This window comes from Chionomys nivalis, chromosome 12, assembly GCF_950005125.1.
Source record: "Chionomys nivalis chromosome 12, mChiNiv1.1, whole genome shotgun sequence".
In the NCBI taxonomy this organism is placed as follows: domain Eukaryota; kingdom Metazoa; phylum Chordata; class Mammalia; order Rodentia; family Cricetidae; genus Chionomys; species Chionomys nivalis.
This window is the reverse complement of record NC_080097.1, coordinates 61,168,518-61,189,273: the sequence shown is the minus strand read 5'-3', so window position 1 is coordinate 61,189,273 and position 20,756 is coordinate 61,168,518. Positions and strand designations below refer to the sequence as shown.

At 43.1% G+C, this 20,756-nt stretch overlaps 2 gene segments (V, D, J or C); both read left to right on the top strand.

The window, feature by feature from the left end:
- LOC130885019 (T-cell receptor alpha chain constant-like) overlaps positions 1 to 20,756 on the top strand; it is a 463,384-nt gene that overhangs the window by 191,518 nt on the left and 251,110 nt on the right.
- Positions 14,867 to 20,756, top strand: part of LOC130885018 (T cell receptor delta constant-like) — a 179,394-nt gene continuing 173,504 nt past the window's right edge. The window contains 2 exon segments of the C gene segment in view: positions 14,867 to 14,915; positions 15,160 to 15,462. Coding sequence covers positions 14,867 to 14,915; positions 15,160 to 15,462 — 352 coding nt within the window.

Sequence of the window (20,756 nt, the reverse complement as noted above, 5' to 3'; positions counted from 1 at the left end):
AAAGCCAGAGCCATCCAATTGGGTTGTGAAAGAAAATATATTTGACATCAATATAGATGATCAGTATTAAAACCTACAGGAACTGGCATAAAACTTACAAGAGAAGGGGAAAGAGAGAAGAGGGAGCGATGGAAAGAGGCTGCCTCCTGAGAGCAGAGTTCAAACCAGGGAGAAAGTTAAGGCTGTGTTTGCAGATAATGAGCCGTGGGCCTTTGGAAAACAGCAAATGCCTTGGTCTTTTCTAGAATCAGGATCTGAAGCAGGTAGAGAGGGAGGACTGTGCTGAAGGCATGGTGCCTGGGAGAGGAGCAGTGAGCAGAGACACCCGGTGTTCAGAGCACTGTTTCTCGTGTCTGAGCCACCAGAGAGCGTCCACTACAGATGATGCTCTCAGTTGCCGTGTGGATAAGGTGATCCACACAAAGACGTCCAGTCAGCCTCTGTCCACATCCTCGCCTTGCTTCAGCAATAATTATGAATAGATCATCCAAGATGACAGAACCAAGGTTTGCTGTTACCTCAGAAATAGGGCTTTCTCTTACCAGCTAAGATTTAGCTGCTTCTGGTAACAAACTTCTACCCTATCTCTAGTAGCTACAGCTGAGCCTGTGATAGGGAACAATGCCTGTATTATTGTTTCTCACTGACACCAAATATCTCACAAGAAACAATTCAATGGGCTCAAGGCAGAGCAGGGAAGGCATGGCAATGTCTTCCTAATCCTGCCTGTGGTACCTAAACTTGTGGTATTCTCTGCTCAGGTTTCAGTACCTACTAGAAATTGAGTTGGGGGTGTAAGTAAGGTATTGCTGTAATCTCCAAGTCCCGTCCCCAGGGACCCACTTCCTCCAGGCAGACCCCATCTCAAATAAAGTTCTACAACCTTCAAAAATAGCATCATTCACTGAGGATCCACTGTTCAGACACATGAGCCTATTGGGGACATCTTACTCCCAAGCCATAATATTCCAGCCACATGGCTTATGGTCAACTCATAATTGATAAATACTCAGTTTAACTTCAAAATTCCTCATAGTCTTAGAACTAGTTCAAAACTCCATAGTCAAGCCGGGTGATGGTGGCGCACGCCTTTAATCCCAGCACTCGGGAGGCAGAGGCAGGCGGATCTCTGTGAGTTCGAGACCAGCCTGGTCTACAGAGCTAGTTCCAGGACAGGCTCCAAAGCCACAGAGAAACCCTGTCTCGAAAAAACAAAAAAAAAAAACAAAAAACAAAAAAAACAAAACAAAAAAAAAAACAACTCCATAGTCTTTCCTGAGACTCAAGTTAAAGTTTTATCTATGAGCCCTGGCAGAATCAAAAGCAAGTTACATACTTCCATCAAACAATGGCTGAGATTAAATATTCCTATTCCCAAAGGGAAGGATGGGGGTAAAACAAGGAATGCTCTGACCAAAGCAAGACAAAAAGCCAGCAGTACAAATATCATTCCCTGCTACTCCATTTCCAACATCTGGGGCTTCGGTGATGTCATCTGGTCTCCAACAGGTCTGAGTAGCCCTATGCTCCCAGGTCTGCCACCTGCAATACATACAGCCTGTCCCTTGGACCTTCCTCTCTCAGTGCCTGCAGCTTTTGTTGACAGACATTCTCTGTTTCTAGTGATATAGATATGAATAATTTGCATTGGTATGGATTTTAAGGTTAATTTTGTTATATGTATATGTATTTCTGCTCTTAAGGTATTGTGATTATGTAGTTCATTTAAAAATGTAATGTATATAGGTTGTTAATGGATAATCATCGATAATTGTCAAGCTTTTAGTCATGTTAGTTAGATTTTCTAGATGTGCATAGATATATTTCAGCTAAATAGGCATTCTTCATATCTTTCAAAGACTGCAGAATATGGCATTTAATGTTTTAATAACTTAGGGCTTTTCATGATAATGAGACACATCTGCTCCTGGCAGCACCAATCTACTTCAAGAAGAAGATGGGCATCGAAGAGGCTTCTTATGGAGTTGGTTAGCCATTTGGGCAAGAAACTGCTCTTGCCTGGACTGATGCATAAACTGGACACAAAGAACCCACAAAAAGAACTACTGAACTTGCCTAAAGGTGAGATGGTCTTTCGGGGTTCCTGATTCATGAAAGAGTCTACGAGACATTCTGCAGGACACAGCAGAAAGTGACTGAACTGTCTTTGGAATTTCCTGCTTCATGGAAATGTCTGCTGGATACTATGGGCCTGTAGGCCGAAGATGGATGCCCCAACGGTACAGAGGAACTTTGCGTGACTGTCCAGGCAGCAAGATGTCTCTGTCATTTCTAGAGTTTAAAGTTTCTTATTTCTTGTTTACTTAGGTAGTATTATATCCTTCTGGAGTCTTTGATGAAGTTAAAAAATGGATAGATAGTTATAGTTTTCCTTAGTTATGATAAGAGTTAAAATAGATATAAATATTGTAACTGTAATTCTTGCTTGATAACTGTTTTGCTATATGTAATCTTACTATGTTAAAGTGAAAACCTTTCTTTTTTGTTTAAACAGAAAAAGGGGAAATGATGGAGGTGGGTCATTTTCTATCTGTTGTTTCATTGGTTAAGTAATAAAGAAACTGCCTTGGCCCCTTTAATAGGACAGAAAATTAGGTAGGCGGAGTAGACAAAACAGGATGCTGGGAGAAAAAAGCCGAGTCAGGGAGTCGCCATGATTCTCTCACTCCAGACAGACGCAGGTTAAGATCTTTCCTGGTAAGCCAGCTCGTGGGCTACACAGAATATTAGAAATGGGTTAGATCAATATGTAAGAGCTAGCCAATAAGGGGCCGGAACTAATGGGCCAGGCAGTGATTAAAAAAATACAGTTTCCGTGTAATTATTTTGGGGCATAAACTAGCCATGCGGGCGGCCGGGTGCCGGGGACGCAGCCCTGCCGCTCGTATTACAACATCCTAGGAACTCCATGGCTGATGCTGATCATCATGAAGACGTGGGGCTGCAGCTTTCTAATAGGAGCCGGGAAAATATGTTGAAAACTCATTTGCACATTTACATTATTTTTTACCATTTCCCTTGCAATGGCTGTGGACATTTTGTAGCATAAGTTACTATAAACAGGCAAGTGTGGCAACTATGACCTAGCGAGTGCAGAATAACCAGGGACTTAAACTCTTCGGGAATGGAAGCCTAGGTAGTTTCCTGAAGGAAGAAATCTAGGACCCTGTAAGTATTCTCAGATGGTAAGAGGAATTAAGAATGGATGATTTGGAAGAAAATAAATGTGAATTACAGCCGTGGAATAAACAGTAGCAACTTCAACTTGTCCCACTAACCTTTTCTGTCTCTTTTGCAAACACTGGAGTTCTACGAGGCAAGACCACAAAGCACAAGGAGATTTGAGCAGGTCTGGGGACCTATTGTACAGGTGCTATGGTGACCTACTCACCTCTGTGGTGGTTACCTCTGCACACTGGGCATTACTTGCTGAAAATTCTCGCGACTCTGAAGACCACTTTCGGGCCAGGGTAGCAACAGGAACAAATTTAGGTAATCCTAGAGGTACCAGAGTTTATATCGTAAGAGCAGTAACTAATCAGTGATGGAAAAGTCCACAGGTAATTTCTCCAGCCTCTTCAAGATTCATTTAGGATAATCCCAAAGGTTATACTACCAATGTCTCCCACTATATGGTTCTCCAGTTCACTACAGTGGTAGCTGACTTTTTGACATGCATTATCTTCCTTCCCTTCCAAATTTACTTCCAAACAACTGTCCCTAAATGCAACTGCAGTTAGGTACATATTCACAAATCTCTGTATTGGTGCTGACTTGATGGGACCTAAACTCAAGATACAGGAATTCCAATCATGATGCCAAGATGAAGATGATGAGGAGAAATTTGAGCCCCTCTTCCATCACCACCATGGAGAGGATGAGATTGTAGTTGCTTCTCTCAGCATCAGTTGCAATCCTCCCAACTCCCTGCCTGTTTCTGTGAGCGGAGACACGTAGCCACCTGTCTGTGCTCCCCAGTCAGCATCCATCATGTGCCAAAACTCCAGCCCATGCTCCCAGCGTGGGACTCCAGCCCTGGAATTACATAGACCTTTGCCACTTGTTCTGGAAAAGCACAAAGCTAATGAGATAGCGAGGGGCTTTCTAGAGTTCTTATTTCATCTTTTCTCAGAGCAAAATGAGTTTTAAGAGTAACGGAATACAAATCAAACCATCTACAGCAATTATGCTGATGAGGACGTCTGCAATCACTACTTCAGGTAGTGCACACTGCATCTTGAGGTAGACATTTTTTAATATCTTTGGAAAATATAAGCACAGTTAGATCTGATGTGTTCTGTTTATTCCATTTATTTCTGAATTTAGTCGGTTCTTTTTCTCTCAGAAACATCTTTTTTCTCATTTGACACTTTGGGAAATTGTGAAGATGTGAACAACTGAATACCTTAGCATATCAGGTGTGCTATATTGTCCATAATTATGTTTTACCTAGCATACTTGATTGTGTTATTTTTGTAAGACATTTTCTAACTCCATATCTTCTTTCTTTTCATCCTGTCAAAAAAAAAATAAATAAAACATCACTATTTATTTACTTTCATTTAAACTATAACTAAAGATCAGCTTTCTGAGAAACAGAACAACAAAGGGCCAGGAAGATCTCTCCTTGATGACATATAATCACTCACACCCACCTGTGAAAGCATCCCCTGCTTTGAAGAACTGCCAGTAAACACAGAAGACAACATCAGAGAGGGAGACTTGGCCCTGCAGGGGACAGCTGGGAGCATGGCAATTGTCAGCTCACCTTGGGCAATTGTGATCACCAACTGCCTACGTAAGTAAGCTGTGGGTCTTTCTTCCTATTGGCATCTAGGGTTTTGAAGAAAAAAGGAAGAGTAATAGTAAAAATGCTGTATTGACTCAAAACCACACTTCTAGGAAGCAGAAGGCTGGTATGGGATGCCTGGCACTGGAATCAGGAGGAAAGGCAGATAAGACAGGAACCAGGTTGACAGTGTTTCTCTCTCTGACAGATACCAGATACGTTTCCCTCTTCTGTTCCACAGGAGCCAGCACGGCCCAGACGGTCACTCAGCCTCAGCAGGAAAAGTTCGAGCAGGAGGCAGAGTCGGCAACCCTGGACTGCACGTACGACACAAATGATACTAGTAATTATAACTTGTTCTGGTACAGACAGCAAAGAGGGCGGATGACTCTTGTTATTCGCCAGAAAGCTTATAGGCAGCAGGACACAAAGGAGAACTGTTTCTCCGTGAACTTCCAGAGGGCAGCAAAGTCCTTCAGCCTGGAGATCACAGACTCCCAGCTGGAAGATGCTGAGATGTATTTCTGTGCACTCATGGAGAGAGGCACAGTGACACAGTCAACAGAGACGGGCTAACAGAAACCTCAGATCTCAGTCAGTGCAAATATGGAGGAAGTGGCAAGATGACGTAGGTCTGTGGTACATACATGAGACAGCCTAGAAGAATGATGGGGTGGCCTGCTAAATGAAGCTTAAAGCACCAACTCCAATAGTGTGCTTGGTATTTGTGACGCTGTCCTCCAGGGTCTGATGACATTCATTAAATAACTGACCCGTACATGGCACTGAGGCACAAGTTTAGAAATCAGGAAGTAGTCATAGAATTGTGTTGAAGGGAGCTTCAGGCTGCGTTCCTGCCACCCAGCTCCCGGCTGCCTGGCTAGCTCATTCCCCAAAATAACAACACACAAACTGTACTCTTTTAAACACTGCCTGGCCCATTATATCTAGCCTCTTCTAGGCTAATTCTCACGTATTAATTTAGCCCATTTCTAATAATCTGCGTAGCACCACTAGGTGCGCTTACCGGGAAAGATTCAGCATGTCTGACCTGGCGGCTGGCTGCATCGCGTCTGGCTCTGAGAGGAGCTGCCCTGCATCTGAGCTCACTTCCTCTTCCTCCCACCATTCTGTTTTGTTTACTCCACCTATCTAAATTCTGCCCTATCAGATGGGCCAAGGCAGTTTCTTTATTGACCAATGAAATCCCACATCAGAATTGAAGCACCTCATCTCGCTAGCTGAATCCACTTTCAGGAGCCGTGTTTCCTTTCCCCCACAACACTAGGCTCTGTTGGCTTAAAAGCAAGAACCCGGAAGGACTATCTCACCTTTAGGCAAGTTCAGCAGTCATCTCTCTGTGGGTACTGCATGACCACTGAAGCAGTTCAGGCAAGAGCAGTTTCTCACCCAAATGGCTAAGGTCACATTTGCCAAACTGCAGTCTCTAGATGTACATCTGTTCACCACCAAAAGGTTTACTTATTGTGGGCCATGAACATTTTGAAAAGTTTCTCTATTTTGGCTAAATTATGAGAAATTCATGAAACCATAGTATTTAGCATTTCAGGAATAATATAGCTCGTTTGCCTAAACCCCTGCCATCACCCAGCAGAACCCTGATCACAGCTGACCACAGGAAGTGTTAATCACCAGACATCCTTTCTCTTCTTCTCACCATTTTTTACTCACTCCTAGAAATAGCCAGTGTCCACCTCTTCTACATTCTTCCCCCCCAACATTTTCTCCATAACTCTCCCTAGTCATAGTTTGCTGTTTTGAAATCTCCTCACAAAATGAATTAGTCCATTACTTTTCAATTTAGCCTTAGGCAGAAAGCAGCCACAGTAATTTGTGCTAAAATAGCACAAGAATGGTCTCTAATCAGTTGCTAATGTTGTTACCCTCTGAAACCTCTTCATCTGAGCCTCCATAGTCCATGTTGTTCTCAGCACTACTGTCTTCCAAGCTCCTTCTAGGATGGCCCATTAGCCTCACATACAGATCTGACCTCTTTCCTAGTTCAAAGTCTTCCACATTGCTCAAAAGTGCATGGTCAGACCTGTCATTACAATATCCAGGTGCCAACTTCTGTCTAAGTTCCTTTTCTATTGTGACAACACACCATGGCCAAGGCAACTTATAAAAGAAAGTGTTTAATTGGACTTATGGTTTCAGAGATTAGAGTCCATGATGGTGGAGCACAGATATGGTGACAAGAACATCAGAGAACTCACAATGTGAGCTGCATATGGGAGGTAAAGAAGGAGAGATGGCACACCAGAAGCGGGTTGAGTCTTTTGAAACTCTGAAGACAACCTCAGTGACACAACTTCTCCAACAAGGCCACATCCCCTAATCCTTCCCAAATAGTTCCATCAACTGGGGACCAAGTACTCAAACACATGAGCCTATGGGGACATTCTCACTCAAATCACTACAGAGATATTAGGGAAACTTCAAGAGGTGAAACCTTTCTGGAGGAGCTATGTCACTGAACATTTGCTTTGAAGGTTCACACCTCACCCCATTTCTTGTTCCGTTTCTCTGCTTCCTGCAACCTCCTCCTGCCATCACGCATGCCTTTCCCTCCACAATGGACTCTTTTCCTCTGGAACTGCAAGCCTCTTTACCACTCTAGTTGGCTGTAAACCTGGAAGAACAGGGCCTAAAAATGAGGCAGACTAAGGTCTCATTCAAGAGCCAACTTTATTCAGAGCCTCAGACAGTTTATACTCTGAGGGTTAAGAAGAATCACATGAGCAAAATGTGTTGCGGAAGGTCCTTCCGCTCCTCCAGCCAATAGCCGCTGAGATACCAGCCCATTGGGGCGTGGTCTCTCTCCCTTTAAAAAAGCGGCCACTTCCCTCCTCGCACTCTCTTACTTCCTGCTCCGCTTCTGGCGACTAGACTCCCTTCCTGATTGCACAGAGGGCTGTTGTCTGGGACGGTGATCTGTAAGCTTTTTCCCCTTTAAATAAATAACCATTATATTAATCATAATTCCAAACTAGCGTGGGATTGTTTGTGACTTACACCTTCACCTTCAAAAGTGAACAGTCACAAGGACAAGCTGAGCAGGGCAAAAACATATTTTTCCATAGGGACAAATGAATAACAACAACTGAAATAAGCTCACGTCTACCCACTACACCTATGAGGAGCACAAAACACTAATCCAAGAACAACCATGTGTTTTGAAGAAACTGAGGTCACAATGCTCTTGTCTTGTGTTCTTGGAGTTTTCTGGCAAGCACTCAGAATTCTCACAGGACTCCCTCCTTGAATTGTCTTCTGGCAAAAGTTAGCACAAATCCTGCTGTCCTTAAGTTGTTTTGGGCTGTGGTATTTTATTACAGCAACAGAAAAGTAACTAGGATGCCAACACAATTTGAAGAATCTCCAAAAATGGGGCTTCCCAATTGCATGCCTCCTGGTAGGAATAAGAAAGACAGTACTTAAGGTGGCCAACTATGACTACTTCAAAGAGATTATCTAGGGCACCAGTGAAAAATCTGGCCTTATTTTCCTCCCAGAAACTATGATTAAACATACAATTCTCACTCCCTACATTGTCAAAGGAAGATTACATCTCTACCTCCATTTCAGTTCCCTGTCAGCACCTGGTCTTAGAAAGAAGTCTCAAAGATTAGAGGATGACCCTCACGCTCCTTGGAGACCTAAAAAGGAGATAGACTTCTAGGCCCTTTATAGCAGAGGAGGCTCTCAAAACTCACAACTCAAGCCAAATAAGGTTAAGAGCAAATGCTAGCACCAGCCTTGACCCAGGGGTAGCCCCATGAGCACTCAAACAAAGACCTCCCCACTCACATCTGGCCCACCCAAGACCTGCTTTAAACATAGCCAAGCAGGCTACTGCACAAGAGCCTGCCCCAAACCACAGTCACTGTTTCACTTCTGCCATCTTTGTGGGGGAAAAGGACACTGAAAACAAGATTGTGTTCAACAAACCACCAGGTTCTGGAAGTCCACTTCTGAACTAGAGCCCAGTGAGTTTTCTGGGATTGACTTCTATTGATTGATGGGAGCCCAGGAATTGTCACCTTCACCACTGTCACCCTCAGTGAGCTCTAGTAACCCTGCCAACAGCCTATAAGACCATGCCATGTTTACTGGATTGCAGGGAAGTGGGCGCTTAATAATAGTTTTACCTGAATTTTCTGGATCCCTGAAAGAGTTCCTTCTCTGCAATGGGGGTAGAAGGCATTCCTATAAAACATAAACTGTATCTAGTTATGTGCCACACAGTCTAGTTGGACACTCCTTTTCCGGTTCATTACTGTTTTTTCCTGGACGTCCAACACCTCTCCTTGGACATGACATTCTAGAATAGTTTTGTCTCTATTACCTTTTCCTTGTAGGACCCCCAGAACAAACTACTTCCTGTTACTCTGCCATCTAGACTCGCCTCCTGCCAGGAACTCTCTTAACTCTCCTGGCATCTTTCAATCCTGGGATCTGAGATGCCTCTTCACTCTGTACTTCCCCCACTTACTCTTCTTCTAAGTAAGCTAAGAGACCCCTCCATCCTTGTCCATTATCTCACTATCCACTCATGCCTAAGGGACTGAAGGGACTTAAACCTGTAATTGTCAGCCTTCCCAAAGACTAAACTTTATGGCCTCCTAATTCTCCCCCACAGAACTGCTATTCAGAAAGTCCAAAAGCCACAACACTCTTATGGCCTCATCTAAGACTTAAACCTAATTAACTGAGCTGAATTCCTTCCCTTGACACCCTTTACCCGACTTCCTTCCACTTCTCATTTCTCAGTCCTTGATTTCAAAAGACGCTTCCTTCACCCATCCCCTTGACCTTTCTTGCCAAGACCTTTTCACAGTTATCCCTGGAAAGACCCTGACACAAAATGTCACCCAGGTATCCTGGGCAGTCCTTTCTAGGAGGCAACTCTTTGGCCAGGTTCCTTCTCACAGCCTACTCAACCTCACTCCCAGCATCCTCCTCCAGTGTGGAGGCAGCCTGCACTCAGCAGTCCCTCTTATAACCCGTCTCTACAGCACACCTCTACTCTCCTTCAAGTTCTGTCTGGCATGCACTATAATGTCCCCTCTAAGACCGCAATTACTTCCTCAAGACCTCAAAATTTTAACCTAGGACATGACCATCTCCAAAACTAATTGAGATCTTCTTTCCTTTCTATGCCTCGTCAGTTACTTTTGTATCTGAATCCCTAACTTCTGGGTTTTAGCTAAAGCTCTTTACCAGGCTGCTCACAGCCTTTTTACAGAATCTCCAACCCCTCCAACGCATCTAACTCTCATTCTCTCAGCTCAGAGGCATTCTGGTAGATCCTGCCTTGGGACATCCAGACCACTCCAAACCTCTCATCCTATCTGTACCTTCATCAATAATTTAGCCCTAAATCTCCTCTGTCAATTCTATAACAGTATGTTCTAAGTGGTAGCCTGCCTACCCACACAGTTAGCCTTCTTGTTTAAAAATCCTTGAAGCTGCCTCTGTTTTAATGACAGAAGCCATTGAAGAATACTCTATCAATCCAATTCTGTCTCTATCTCCTATAATCTCCTTGAGCCAGTATTCTCTCTCTCTCTCTCTCTCTCTCTCTCTCTCTCTCTCTCTCTCTCTCTCTCTCTCTCTCTCCCTCTCTCTCTCAGAAACATACACTATTTATGTAAAATCACTTAGTCACCTGTCAATGTTGTAATGAGCCACCATCTTGTGGGCCCTAAAATCCAATGATAACAGTAGTTATGTCCTTGACCTGAAGAGGGCGCCACTTCCTTGTACTAATAGTTATCTGCAAAAGATCTATAAAAAGGCTTGGAAAGCAGGAGAAACGCCCAGCTCCTTGCTGTCTGCTACATTAGAGGAGCTAGCCTCGGCAGTGCTGGGGAGCTTCCCCAAATGGTGATGATGGGGAAAACTGGCAGGCTGACCAACTCAGCTACCACCCAGGACTGCTAGGTACCCCATCCCAACACCCAGCTCATCTATGAACTGCTGGAGCATGTAAAGGGGCCAGACCTGCAGATCCAAGGCTACAGCATCTCCATGACACAAGGCTATGATAGGATATCCAGGAGAAGTCCCAGTGAGGGCCCAGGATCAAGGGTGTAGCAGAAGCCAGACGCCAGGCCAATGACTCACTGCAGTGAACACTCACAAGTAAAGATATATTAACTGAAGGGTACATCGTATGTCTCACTGGGTCACACTGCAGCTTTTATGCCAAGTTTTGTTTATTTGTTTTTCTTTGGTTGCTTTGGCTTTACTATTAAATTTTGTTTGTAGGGCGGAGGTTGCAAGGGCAGAAGGCAGAAGTGGGGGGGACAGGGAGATGAGTGTGATCAGAATGCATGATGGGAAACCCACAAAGAATCAATAAAAAGTTTTTTTAAAATAGTTACATCGCTGATACACACCCAAAGAACAGATATAAATCGCCCTATATCTGGACATTTGGAGTCAGACATTTACCCCAACTAAATTTTTCATGAATTTCAAAAGACTGAAACACAGAGATGCTTCTAGATGCCATGTCTGTTATCTGGGAGCTCCAGCCCTCATGTGAACCTAAGATTCATTTTGTCAGGATCCTACAGGGTTGAGAACTGGTCTCTCTTTTACAGAAGGCACAAAGAAGAAGTTAATGTTTCAATAAACTCCTTAACATTATGTATTTAAGTAAATGAGCCTCCAGTGCCTCCCAGCTGACCACCACAAAGGGACGCATTGTGAGTTTCTGAGCAGTGTTTCAGGCCCACACTCAAGGCTGGTTCTGTCCTTGTTAACCAGAGCAATGAGGGGCTGCTGTCCCTCCGCACTGAAGTATCTGGTCCACCATCCCCTTCCCATTAGACCTCACAGTCACCTGTGCTGCAGAAGTCAGGATACCTGGGGGACACTTGGGTGTACTTGGGCTTAGTAAACAGTCTCTGTTGCCTTCTCTGGTAAGATAAATCATAAGCTACTGTAGTGAATGACGTAAACCTTTTAGGGAAATTCTTTAAAAATATTTTGATCGCTTTATTTCCATCTAAGAATTAAGTTAGATGGATGCTCAGTATGAGCTTGTTACCATCTAGCTGTCTTGATCAGGTCTGTTTTCTCTGCCAGTTAAAAAAACTAAAAGACAGTGGGGGGTCTGAGCTCAACAGGCAGCAGAAGAGAACTCTGGACCACAGCAGACAGGAGCAGGCAGGATCAGTAGTGAAAGAAAAATGAAGAAACCCATGTGTCATGCAGCAGACACAGAGAGAGAGAAAAAACCTTCTGCAAAAAGAGGGGACAGCATTCCCATCTACTGCCACCTACTCTCGAGGGCTGGGTTTCAGGTCTCTGAAGAGTTTTCCTCCTCAAGCTTAGGGCTGATCAGTTTGAAGAAGGATGGGATGACCAGGTAACACACAACTGTTCTGTGACATGTCCTCATTGGACTTGAACCTGCGCAGCCAGTCCATCCACAGGAGGCCTAGTGGCAGGAGAAAAAGCCCACAAAGCCCTTGTTTTAAGCTTCCAGGCTTTTGTCTCAGGCCATGAGGGGAGGAAGAAGCAAGCGATCTTGGGTTATCCTGGAAGTTCACCATCTTTATTGCCGAGTTATGGGCCCTCTCCTGACCAGGGAATGTGCCTGGTTCCTCAAGATGGTGCTCATGCCTGGGAACCCTGGTGCTCTTTAGTCAACTTCCAGCTGGTGCCACTGTCCCTGCCTTCTGCATCTGTAGTTCTCATGAGAACACGGCAGTGGGTTACGATATTCATGAGGTGTTTCTTGAGTTTTGTGTCTGACTCTAGCGAGAAACCTTGCGGCCAGAGCTGCCGTGTGGCACCCGAACAAAAACGAGAATCCACAATGCAGAGAATCGTGAATCTCAGCTAAGCTTGCACACGGGGACCTTTCATGGATCACCCTCTGCCTATCCTCACATTACATTTGCCCACTTGAAAGTTCGGAGACATACATCATCGTACTGAATCTTCAGAGTTCAGTAACTTCACTGGGACATGATTGGATGGTGACTATCAGATTCTGAAGTTCTATTGGCTGTGCCTGGTGAACCAGGAGAAGCTATCAAGAGCAAGATAGAGCTTCGGATCTGAGACCCCAGACAGACACGGCATATCAGGAAAGCATCAGTTAAGAGACCTTTGTTAGTAAATTCACACCTTGAGCTGGGCTGACTTTGTAAGGGATGCAGTCCCATCACCTGGGGGTTCCTATAGGAGGCTGGGCAGGTAAAGGGAAACTGTAGACCCCTAACATATCTAATAATTTCCCATGGCTTCCACCACAAGACAGTAAGTAGGACAAAAAGCATGCTTTAAGGAATCCTCCACTGTTGAAAACATCTCTGGGGAAAAACAAACAAACAAACAAAAAAAAAAAAAAAAAAAAAAAACCATGGACCAAGTTTTCCAAATGGAAACAACAAACAAAACAGGAGAATTAGAGCCACCACTCTCCGAAGCTTTTAATTTAATCTTCTATTCCCTTTCTGATTTTATGAAGGGAGAGGCCTTTACAGAAGGCCTGATGCTGTAGAGGTGCCCTTGACTAAGTCTGGGTGACACCGATTCTGTAGGTAGAGAAAATTCGTGGAAATGAGATTCACGATTCTCTGCATTGTGGATTCTCGTTTTTGTTCAGGTGCCTCATTATAGAATAAGGGCTGTACTGTGTGCCCTTTCCTCTCTCATGGAGAAACACGCGTCTAGAGAACAGTGCGAGCTGATGACGAGCTGTCAGCAGTGCAGGGGACCATGATCATCAATAAGCCGGGCTGTTTCGCTGTTTGAGGTTTTTTGCCTCCACAAAATCATGAAGAAACACTGACAAAACCCTTCACAATAATGCTTCCCACCAGTGTGGTAAAGGTCCTTGGCATAACCAAAGCCAGGCATCTCTCACAAAAAGAAAAATTATCCTCCACAAATAACAATACAGTTAGTGTTGAAATTCCCGGCTCTATTATCTGAGCGCTCTCCCTGTTAGAATTAGGTCAATCATGTTTCAAACCATCAAAGCATTACTGGTCATGGGCCTGAGGAAATGGTTCAATGGGTGAAGCATTTGTTACACAACCTGGACCTGAGTTCAAATCCCCAAAACCACATAAGAAGTTAGACACAATAAAATGTATTTGAAATCCCCGGATTCCCATGTCGAGCTGGGGGTGCAGACAGGAGAATCACCTAGGATCACCAGTAGCTTCCCTGCCATAGACAGCGCAGTGGCAGAAATCCTGAGAAAATCCTGCCTCCAAACAAGGTAGAAGGTGACTTCTAAAAGCTGCCCTCTGACCTCCATGCACATACCAAGGCACACATCCACATTTACATAGGATATTTTTTAAAATATTGGTCAAAGAATTGTCATTAAACCCACTGGCTATTTTATGATATCAACTTTTCAGACAGAACCAGGAGCGGAAAGAGAGAGATGGAAGGGGACAGGGTGAAAAGAGGAGGAATAAAGAAAAACCAGGAGCGGAAAGAGAGAGATGGAAGGGGATGGGGTGAAAAGAAGGATAAAGAAAAACATGTAGCGAAAACTTCATCATTGTGTTAGCCTTGACTCTTCTCAGTATCCACACTGCCACCACCCAAAGTTTTTGCTTCTTTTGGGTTTGGGCTTTTGTTTTTGCTTCTTGCCCTTTTATTTTCTGAGACAGGGTTTCTCTACACTGCCCTGGCTATTCTGCCACTCACTCCTGGACCAAGCTGCCCTTGAAGTCAAAGATCTTATTTCTACCTCCAGAGTGCTAGGACCAAAGGTATACACCACACACCTGGCTTTTCCCCCATTTTGTCTTTACAAACACAGTTTATCACTTTCTTCTTTTCTTTCTTATTCCAGAGAATGTTTGGTTCTGACCATGCCTTTTTTTTTCACTTGAGAAAGATTGTTTCTCCGAGAGAAAGATAAAACACATTGGCAAGTGTTTTAAGTCAGATATCCATAACAGGCCCCTCGGCTTACCACTTCCTGTTCTGAAGGTGTGGTGTTTTGAGTGTCGCTGACAGCAAGAACTGAATCAGAATCTAGCTTCCAACATGGCGTGGCCATACTTGCTATGGACGTTCTTGGTTTCCACCTCTCTTGGTAGGAGGGCAAACCCATTTGCTTTTACTAGTATTCTTTAGGAATGGGAAGTAGGGAGAAAGATTAACAGCACTGAGCTCTGAGACCGGCTTCATTGGGCCCAGCTTCCTGGAAGCAGAAGGCTGGTATGGGCTGCCTGGCACTGGAATCAGGAGGAAAGGCAGATAAGACAGGAACCAGGTTGACAGTGTTTCTCTCTCTGACAGATACCACAGTGGAGTCATTTCCCTCTTCTGTTCCACAGGAGCCAGCACGGCCCAGACGGTCACTCAGCCTCAGCAGGAAAAGTTCGTGCAGGAAGCAGAGTCGGCAACCCTGGACTGCACGTACGACACAAATGATACTAGTAATTATAACTTGTTCTGGTACAGACAGCAAAGAGGGCGGATGACTCTCGTTATTCGCCAGGAAGCTTATAGGCTGCAGAATGCAAAGGAGGACCGTTTCTCCGTGAACTTCCAGAGAGCAGCAAAGTCTTTCAGCCTGGAGATCACAGACTTGCACATGGAAGATGCTGCGATGTATTTCTGCGCGCTCATGGAGAGAGGCACGGTGACACAGGCAACATAGAGGAGCTAACAGAAACCTCAGATCTCAGCGTCTGTGCAGAAATAGCAGGAAGTGGCCGGGGTACCAGTGGCATACACAGGAAGACTTGCTTTTCTTTGGAGGAAAAAGTACTCATAAGCAACTGTAGGAAACACAGGCATAATTCTATACGCTGTAATTCTCAAAACAATAATAAAATATAGGTGATGCACAAAGCTGTAGAGTTCTGCAAAGTGTGATCACATGTATTATTTTGTTGGCTGTCAAAATGCATGTGTTGCATAGGACCGGTCAGACATTTTCAATGTCACTGTGGTCAAGCAAATTCCTGAGCTTAACCTCAAGCTATCCTTTGAGAATTTTGTCCAAGTCTTTCAATTTGTTAATTATTCTAAAAACTACCTCTACGCATCACTTTCTGTTGCTGTGATGAACCACCATGACTAAGGTAACTTACAGAAGAAAAAGGTTATTGGAGCTTATGGCTCCAGAGAGCAAGAGCCATGACAGGACAGCATGACAGCAGGTGACAGGGAGCAGGCAGGGCAGCTGGAGCTGGAAGCTGGGACTCACATCTCAGCCATGAGGACTAGGGGAGAAAGCAAACTGGTGGTGATGTGGGGCAGTAAGCTCTCAAAGCCCGCCTCCAGTGGCACACTTCCTCCAACAAGACCACATCTCCTGAGTCTCCTCGAACAGCATCACCAGCTGGGATCAAGTACCTGAGATTAGGGGGATATTTCTCAATCAAGCCACTACACTACCAATTTTATGTTCATATCCCATAATCACACCAAAGTCATATCCCACAATCATATCAAAGTCATATATATATATATATATATATATATATATATATATATATTAGGAATTTTCCTAACGTGAGCTCTCTACCTACAAAACAATCACAATAAGCCAAACTAAAGGATATCCAGGATTAATGGGATTCCTGCACTCTCGAGTGGGGGACCCAGGAAGCCGCAAACATGACTGTGGGGGCGGGGGGGAGGAGGTAAGACTTTCTGGAGAGCAGTTTAAATAGACTGGGTCTTTAGGTTTGGGCGAGCTACCCTGCCCCTCCTCAGGGGAGGGGTCAAGGTCAAGGTTTGGAGGGCTGCCTCATCCCTCCTCGGGGAAGGGGCCAAGGTTTGGCGGGCACAGGGGAGGCCAGATACCAGGACTTACAATATATGACTCCTTTCTTAGTTGCTCTACATATCTTAATTTTATACACTGCTTTTCTTCCTCAACTTTGTTCACTTTTCTGACATATTGTAAAAATCTGATTTTGTTTGTTTCTTTGGCAGTGTTAAGGACTGAATCCAGAACCTCATCTACACTAAGCCAGTGCTCAACCATTGAGGTACATCCCTGGCCCTAAAAATTCCCATCTTCTACTCTCCAGCATAAGCTATCTGATTTTTCGTGCATATGTTACTTCTTTCTAATTCTGTAATAGTTTGCAAATCTACATCCTGTCTGTCTCATTGTTTCCTGATTGATTCTATCTGACTGATCTATTTTTCTGACCTGGATTCCTCCTTTGTCTGCAAAATATGATACTAAAGTAATTGTGACGAGGCAAACTGGAGGAGCCGTTTGGAAAATCAGACCTAAAAGTTGGGGCCAAGCAGCTATCTGACCACAGTACCCCCCCTTATTTATACCCCTAAGAAATGGGGTGTTTCCTAACCATAAAGGGTCCCCACCCTATTTAAGCTAAGAAAAAAAGTCCTTTTTTTTTAAATGTAAAGACACAAATATGAGAAAATCTAAATGGAGTCACCAAATAATGGGAGAGACCCATATGAAAGAAGGAGGTAATTGACCTGTACACCACGCACATACATACTAAAACTAAGAAAAGCTAAACTCAGGTAAAAAAATTTCCCCAAGCAGTATCAACATTGGATAGCGAATACACTACAAGTACTTACCTGTGTGTATTATAGTATATGTTACATATTATAAAGAAAGAAATATTCTGTCAGCTTCCTTTATTTACCCTTCCCTACTTCTTGCTAGATTTAGCCTTAGGTTTCCCTGGAGATTCTTCTGTGGAAGTCCGCTGTAGTCAGACTGTTCTTCATCTTGGCTCTCTCTGTGAAGAGTTCCTATTCACCTAACACATCACGACTCCCTTCCCCCCACAGAAACGTGCCTTGTGTACAAGCAATTTACTGTTGGCAATCTCATACATGCTTATGTGGAATTTTACTCATCTTCATCCCCCATTGTTCTCTTTAATCTTCTGTCTGCCTCTGATCTCTTCTTATTCCCAACAAGTTCTCTTCCACCTTTGTCTATATTCATGTGTGACCCTCTGAGTTTAATTAAAGTGGTTTATATGAGCATGAGTGGGCATTATTTATTGGAGCAAGGGAATTAATCATGTGACTACACCACCAAAGAAAATGACATTCCTCCTTATGTAACTATTAATTTCCAATAGTCCTTGATAGGGTCATCTTGACAGCTCCTCCATCCATGACCAAATGGTTACAAGCCTGATGTGGGATTCCTCTCTATATTCTGTAATTACTATTAATGAATAAAGGAACTGCTTTAGACCTATAGCAGGACTGGACAGAGCTAGGTGGGGAAAGCTAAACTGAATGCTGGGAGAAAGAAGGTGGAGTCAAAGGAGAAGCCATGTAGCCCCACTGAAGACAGACACCAGAACTTTACCTGGTAAGCCACAGCATCATGGTAATACACAGATTTATAAGAATGGGTTAAATTAAGATTTAAGACTAGCCAATAAGAAGCTAGAGCTAATAGGCCAAGCAGTAATTAATTAATACAGTTTCTGTGTGGTTATTTTGGAAGTCTGGGTGGCCAGGAAACAAACAGGCAGCCTCCTACAACACAGGCCCAGTGTTGTACAAGTCTTATGTGAGTAGCCACAAATGCAGTGAATTCATGTGTGCTATGGCTCTTACACTCTCCCCTTCCATGATGTTCCCTGAGCCTTGATGTCCCATTTGAGCTATAGAGGTCCCATTTGGGCCTTAGCACTCCACTGTCACTTTTCTTGGCATGTTGACTAGTTATGAGTACTTAAATAACTGTTGTTTACTGCTGCAATAAGAAGCATCTCTGACAAGGCTAACCACAGTACTAATAGAAGGAAATAAACTTGAGTATTTAGAAGGCAACTTGAAAATATGACAGTATGGCAAAATAAAAACAAAATAACAAAATATGACTTGGGTTCCCCTAAGGCCTATGACTTCCCCAGTTAGGCCTCTTGACCAGGTTTAAAAACACCAGGCATGATTTTGATTTTCTTCCTTTAGGGTTAATTAGTTACCCAATAACAGTCATGCTACTACTACACCAGAGGGCACATGTGAAGGGTTATTTCAAAGCACTAGTCCTATAGAAATCCTTGCTCAGCATACTGTAAGTTCTTTTATTTATTTATTTATTTATTATTTTATTTATATATAGGTGTGTGTGTGTGTGCCTGCATGAGTTTATATGCACATGTAGGCCCCATAGAGGACAGAAGACATCAAATTCCCTGATGCTGGAGTTATAGTTGGTTGTGGGTTGCCTGATGTGAATGCTGAGAACCTCCCTGGTAAGGTTTAACTTCTAGATTAGGAATGGTAACAAATTAACAATCATAACTAATAGTAAACAACAAAGCTGCTATGAACATAGTTGGGCAAGTGTCCTTGTGACATGACTGAGCATCCTTTGAGCATATGCCCAAGGGTGGTATAGCTGGATCTTGTGGTTGGCTGATTTCCAGCTTTCTGAGAAATTGCCATACTGATTTCCAAAGTGGATATAAAAGTTTGCACTCCCACCAGCAGTGGAGAAATATTCCTCTTGCTCCACATCCTCTTCAGCATGAGCTTGTGTTTTTCATCTTAGCCCTGCTGACAAGTGTAGAATGGAATCTCACAGTCATTTTGATTTACATTTCCCTGATGACTAAGGATGTTAAGTATCTCCTCAAGTGTTTCTCTGCCATTTGATATTCTATTAATAATTCTTTGTTTAGATCTATACCCCATTTTTTAAAAATTGGATTATTTGGTTTGTTGATATCTAATTTATTGAGTTCTTTATGTATTTTGGAAATCAGCTCTCTGTCAGATGTAGAGCTAGTTAAGATCTTTTCCTGTTCTGTAGGTTGCTGTTTTATTCCATTGATGGTGTCCTTTGCTTAACAGAAAAAGTCTCTTCAATTTCATGATGCCCTATTTATTAAATGTCAATCTTAGTACCTGTGCTATTGGTGTTCGGCTTAGAAAGTTGTCTCCTGTGCCAATGAATTTAAGATTATTTCCCACTTTCTCTTCCATCAGGTTCATTGTACCTGGATGTATGTTGAGGTCTTTGATCCACTGGGACTTGAGTTTTGTAGAGGGTGGAGGATATGGATCTATTTGCATTCTTCTACATGCCAAAATCTAGTTAGACTAGCACCATTTGCTGAAGATGTTTTCTGTATTCCATTGTATAATTTTGGCTTCTTTGTTGAATGATAGATGAGCTGAGAAAGAAATCAGGGAATACACAGCCTTTATAATAGACTCAAAAAATATAAAATAGCTTTGTGTGACTCTAACCAAGCAAGGGAAAGATCTGTATGACAAGAACTTCAAGTCTTTGAAGAAAGAAATTGAAGAAATCAGAAGATGGGAAGATCTCCCATGCTCATGAATTGGTAGGATTAATGTAGTAAAAATGGCCATTTTACTAAAAAGCAATCTACAGAGTCAATGCAATCCCCATTAAAAACCCCAGCACAATCCTTAACAGACTGTGAAAGAACAATACTCAACCTCATCTGGAAAAACAAAAATTCCAGGGTTTAGCAATCCTGTACAATAAAAGAACTTCCAGAGATAACACCATACAGGATTTCAACCTCTACTACAGAGCTATAGTAATAATAAAAGAAAGCCACATGGTAATAGCATAAAAACTGACAGGTGAATCAATGGAATTGAATCAAAGACCCAGATGTAGATCCACACACCTAAGGATATTTGATTTTCAACAAACATCTGGCTTCTTAATGGAGACTCATAAGGGCTGGAATGGTGGATGTTTTATAAACTCAAAGAGACCACAGGTGCCAAGTCAGACTTCTAGAGCCAGAAAAACTATCTATCACAATAGACAAAGAAAGAAAACTATTCCACTGTAAAAACTACATTTAATTAGTGTTTATTTACCAATTCAACTCTACAAAAGGCACTAGAATAAAAACTTCATGTTGAAGATGCTAACCAAACCTAAGAAAACACAAGAAGCAAATACTATCAGAAG